Here is a 5,000-nt window from a genome sequence, read left to right on the forward strand (position 1 = left end):
GAGGCTTGGCAGGTAGGGACTAGTGAGACACTATATAACTTTTATTTATTTGTTTGTGGAATAAAATCTGTTGACTTTATTTCCATCTTAGATATTAATATTTAAATTCTAAGAAAACTGGAGTTTGGTTGCATTCTTTGTATAGTTGGAAACAAAGTGTAATAGGAAAACCTTTCAGGTGTGGGCAGATATGCCAGCTCCTGCCAGGGGAGAGATTGTGCGTCAGATTGGCGTTGCCCTCAGGGAAAACCTGGAGCCCCTTGGAAAGCTTGTGGCCTTAGAGATGGGTATGTGTTCTAGGTTCTATTCTTAACCCAATGGTGATGGGCATGACTTGTACATACTTGCTATGCCCACTGTGAGTTACTTGTTTGATTGTTTTTACACAGATGGCTACACTTGTACTTAGTCACCATTGAGCCAATTATGAGTACTGCCTGTTTACCCTTTTCTTTGATTTATGAAAACATTATCTTATTTTGCTGTTACTAATGTTTATAACATTATAGTAATTATAATGGTTATAATAAAAATACACCATCAATATTCATAAAAAAATTATTTTTCCCGTCAATTCAAATCAAGGTCACAAGGTCTACTAATTGACTCCATTGTGGCTAAGCACTAGCAGAGCCATCTATGTGCAGAGACATTTCACAAAAATATAGAAAATGAGCACAGCATTTCCCCCATTTTTTATTCATATTCCCCGGCGGCATTGGGTTCATAGATTGCTGCATTTTCTTTTTCTGGAAATCATTATTAAATCTTCTAGTGCAGAGTAAGGATACTGTTATGGTAAAAGACTGGAAAATTTGGTTCTGAGTGCTTCTCATAGTAGTACTTCTATATGACTGTGAATATCATGTAAAATGTGCTTCCATATGTGACATTTCTCCTCACTTGCTTTATTAAACTAATGTTTTACTATTCAAGGTAGTCCATCCTTCAGTTTATTATGAGAAATATTTCCCCATAATTTATGTAAATCTTCATTCCTGTTATCTTTTTAGTATTTTTAGTACAAGGAACTTGGGAACAGCAATATTAAGTACATTCTTTAATCTATTAGGACTTCTTTTTATCAGTGGATTAAATCTAATTCCAGGAAAGATCAAACCAGAGGGCATCGGTGAGGTGCAGGAATATGTAGATATCTGTGACTTTGCCGTTGGCTTGTCTCGCATGATCGGTGGCTCTGTGCTGCCCTCAGAGCGCCCAGGACATGCCCTCTTGGAGAACTGGAATCCTCTGGGCATTGTTGGTGTGATTACTGCATTCAACTTCCCTGTTGCTGTATATGGATGGAACAGTGCTATTGCAATGGTATGGGTTTAGATTCTTGGTTAATATTATGATTCCTTTTGTATACATCTGTAAAGATTTATGAGGTATTTTTCAATTTTAATTAAAGCTATGAAAAGACGCTATCACGGACTAAAACAAAAGTAATAGCATTGGAAAGGCAATTCTTTCTGGTAGTATGGTTTGACAACAATAATATTTATAGTTATCATTCCAAATTTATGTATACAGATGATTTAAGGTATAAGATTTGTAAATCTTGGTTTAGAGACAGTTATTTAAAATGTTAAGTAGAATTAGGGTTTCTAAATAGATATTTGTTTGAAATAATTCATGAAAAATTAATAGAATTCTACACCAAAAATGATAAATTATGTATCTATGCTTTAGAAATATACAGGTATTTCAAATACATTTAACTCTTATAGTAAAATGGCATGGCCTAAATGTAAAGATTCTTCGAATGACTGTTATATCAATATTCATATTTTCAGGTATGTGGCGACACTCTTTTGTGGAAGGGTGCCCCAACCACTCCACTTGTGTCAGTAGCAACAACCAAGATTGTAGCCTCAGTCTTGGAGAAAAATAATCTTCCTGGAGCTGTGTCTGCACTGTGCTGTGGTGGTGCTGACTGTTGGCACTGCTATTGCCAAGGATAAGAGGATTCCATTGGTCTCTTTCACAGGGTTCTACAAATGTTGGAAAACAGGTAAAGAGTGGGAATTACTTGTGCATTATGTGGTACAGATTTTAGTATTGAGTTGCTGATAAAAAAAAAAAAGGGTATTATACTGGATTAATACAAGTTTTACTGTTATCTACCTTTTTTAGTTTTAATTAATATATTAAAGAATGTGTAATGTAAAGTTGTGATAATGGACCATTTTCATTATTCAAGATTTATTATTCATGAATAAAATATGTACTAATGAATATCTTATTCCATTTACCCAGGTTTCCCTTATGGTTCAAGAGAGATTTGGCCGCCATCTGCTAGAACTTGGGGGCAATAATGCCATTATTGTGGATGAGGATGCTGATATTGAGATGGTTGTGAGGGCAGCTTTGTTTGCATGTGTAGGCACTGCAGGCCAGAGATGTACTACAACCCGTAGGTTAATTCTGCACGAAAAGGTTTGTATTTATGTAACTTATATGATTTGAGACTGAATAGAGAACCCCCATTTTAAGAAAAATTCTCATGATAATGTTGGCAAATCAAGTGGGTCAATGAAAATGTGTTTCCCTTTGTATGTTCAATCCAATTTTAACTTCACTAATCAAAATGAAACTTGTTTGAATCATCTGATGTACCAACATTGTCCATTATTTTGAATACTTTACATAATAAGGATGAGTAAAGGCTTTCATTTTCGCATTTATTTTGATTGACGTCATTTATCACTTATTTATCACCATTTAGGTGACTAAAGGGTTTCATCATACACAGGGCTTGGGTACCTGTGTAACTCTATTATATTGATATTCAAATGTCAGTTTTGATTTGAACATCTTCAAATGTAGAATAGGACAAGCGAGTTGTTAGTAAAGTGGGGACCTTGTATAGCTGTTATTTTGGGTTAAGTACAACCTTTTTGTTTCATTTGTGGTGATGTATAATAGTTTCAACTTTTGATGAAATGTGATTTTTGTTGTAATTAACTGTAAGTAATTCATCAAGCATGAACATTTTTTTATAGGTCCATGATGAGATTGTTGAACGTCTTGTAAAGGCATACAAAAATTTCATGCCACGTTTGGGCGACCCCTTAGATGATGGTGTTCTGTATGGACCCATGCACTCTCAGCAGGGAGTTGATGGTTATCTTGCTGCTGTCAAGGAAGCTGTCTCTCTTGGAGGCAAGTGGTCTTTATACTACTGTTTAAAACTAAACTACAGAACTAACCAAAGAAAACTATATAAATAATGAATTATGAAGTCAGATCCCTAACAGCATTAATTTCTTTTTGGTACACTTGATTTTGGTATTTGCAGGGGATTTTTGAAAATTAAATTGCAAGTTTGATGATATTTACATTGGCTTTACTGAAAATTTCTATTTTTAACTAATTCCCACATACCTGAAAATCTTAAAATGTGTTTTTGGCATGAGGTTTATTGATTTAGGCTAACATTTACTGCTTTATTTGTAAAATATAAGTATCTTTAAGACCAATAAATGATATTACACTTTCCATTTATATTGCATTTTTGATAATACTGTCTGGTAGTATCTAATTATTCATTCTGATAGTCACTCCCAACTATGATATACATATACATATTTTCTGAATCTTCTCACACTGATTTTGTTCTGTTATCCTTGAATGCACGTAACAAATATGTCCTCTTCTCAACAGGAAAGATTGAATTTGGTGGTAATGTGATTGACCGTGAAGGCTTCTTTGTTGAGCCAGCCATTGTCACTGGACTCCCACATGATTCTCCAGTTGTCCACCGTGAGACCTTTGCTCCAATTGTCTATGCTCTCAAGTGCCCGTCACTAGATACAGGAATTCAGTGGAACAATGAGGTTAATCAAGGCCTCTCGTCTTCCCTCTTCACACAGAAGCTTGGCAGTGTTTTCAAGGTAGGTTTTCTTATGAATTATTATGATTCTAATTTGGTAGTAAAGTTATTAAATTCATATAAAAAGGATGAAAATAGAGGATTCTTAATTAAAAACAAAAGCTCCAAGAAAGTAAGTATTGGAATATAAATCCTGAACTCTTTTTCCAGTGGCTTGGACCAAAAGGCTCAGACTGCGGTATCATCAATGTCAACATCCCCACCAATGGAGCAGAAATTGGTGGAGCCTTTGGTGGCGAGAAGCACACAGGTGGTGGCAGGGAGTCTGGCTCGGATTCATGGAAACAGTACATGCGCCGATCAACCTGCACCATCAACTACACCAAGGAATTACCCCTTGCTCAGGGCATTAAGTTTGAGTAATGCAAAAGAATATAGACCTTCCCATTCTACTGCTAAATAGTACAATATGTGGTCAGAGCAGCAGCTGTTGAATATTTTCTTATATTGAGAAATACAGAAACAACAGTTGTATTAGCTGTCAATTTGGAGGCTAATAGTAGCTCGGTAATGATGATGAAACATACCCTTACAGGTAATTAGGTAAAATGTTTTGTGATGTACAGGACAAGTGCAATTAAAGAGCTGTATCCGGTGATTGAAGCTTTCTGTAAATGCTCAAAAGAGTAACGTAACAGATATAGCATCCCAAAATATTTTATATATACACATGTTTAAAGATATTTTATACCAGTGCCATTTGAAATTTGTCTTTTCAGTACCTTTAATAAAAAAAAAATAAAAAATGCTTCTTTTCATATCCTTGAAGTAGAAAAAAAGAAAAAAGTTATTGAATGTGATTAACATATTAAAGCAATCCCCCCTTAATCCCATGTTCGTTGTTGTCAAGAATTTGATTTCTTTGGTTTCCTAACCCCTGCCTCTTCTTTTACCAAAGCTCCAACCAATGTTACCAATACCCCCTCAATGTTTGCTGTCAACTCTCTCCATTCTGAATCATCCTCTCCTCCCAACAGTACCACCATTCCCCATACCATCTTCCTCCTGCCCTCGTCCTACTGCTTCCAGCTCTGCAAACCTTTTGAGTACCCTTTTTGGCCCAGCCAAGTGGGATCGGTTCTGTGTGTTTCCCCCAAGACCC

At 35.6% G+C, this 5,000-nt stretch overlaps 1 protein-coding gene across 1 annotated transcript in view; it reads left to right on the forward strand.

Moving 5' to 3' along the window:
• Window positions 1-4,664, forward strand: part of LOC125041933 (alpha-aminoadipic semialdehyde dehydrogenase-like) — an 11,818-nt gene extending 7,154 nt beyond the window's left edge. Inside the window, 10 exon segments of the mRNA XM_047637340.1 lie at window positions 1-12; window positions 179-287; window positions 1,109-1,326; window positions 1,800-1,940; window positions 1,942-1,992; window positions 1,994-2,017; window positions 2,263-2,442; window positions 3,009-3,168; window positions 3,670-3,899; window positions 4,049-4,664. The exon segment at window positions 1-12 is cut by the window's left edge and continues 96 nt beyond it. Of these exon segments, the coding sequence (XP_047493296.1) occupies window positions 1-12; window positions 179-287; window positions 1,109-1,326; window positions 1,800-1,940; window positions 1,942-1,992; window positions 1,994-2,017; window positions 2,263-2,442; window positions 3,009-3,168; window positions 3,670-3,899; window positions 4,049-4,261 (1,338 nt within the window). The 3' untranslated portion in view covers window positions 4,262-4,664.
• Window positions 4,665-5,000: the final 336 nt, after the last annotated feature.

Source organism: Penaeus chinensis, chromosome 31 (assembly GCF_019202785.1).
Source record: "Penaeus chinensis breed Huanghai No. 1 chromosome 31, ASM1920278v2, whole genome shotgun sequence".
Taxonomy (NCBI): domain Eukaryota; kingdom Metazoa; phylum Arthropoda; class Malacostraca; order Decapoda; family Penaeidae; genus Penaeus; species Penaeus chinensis.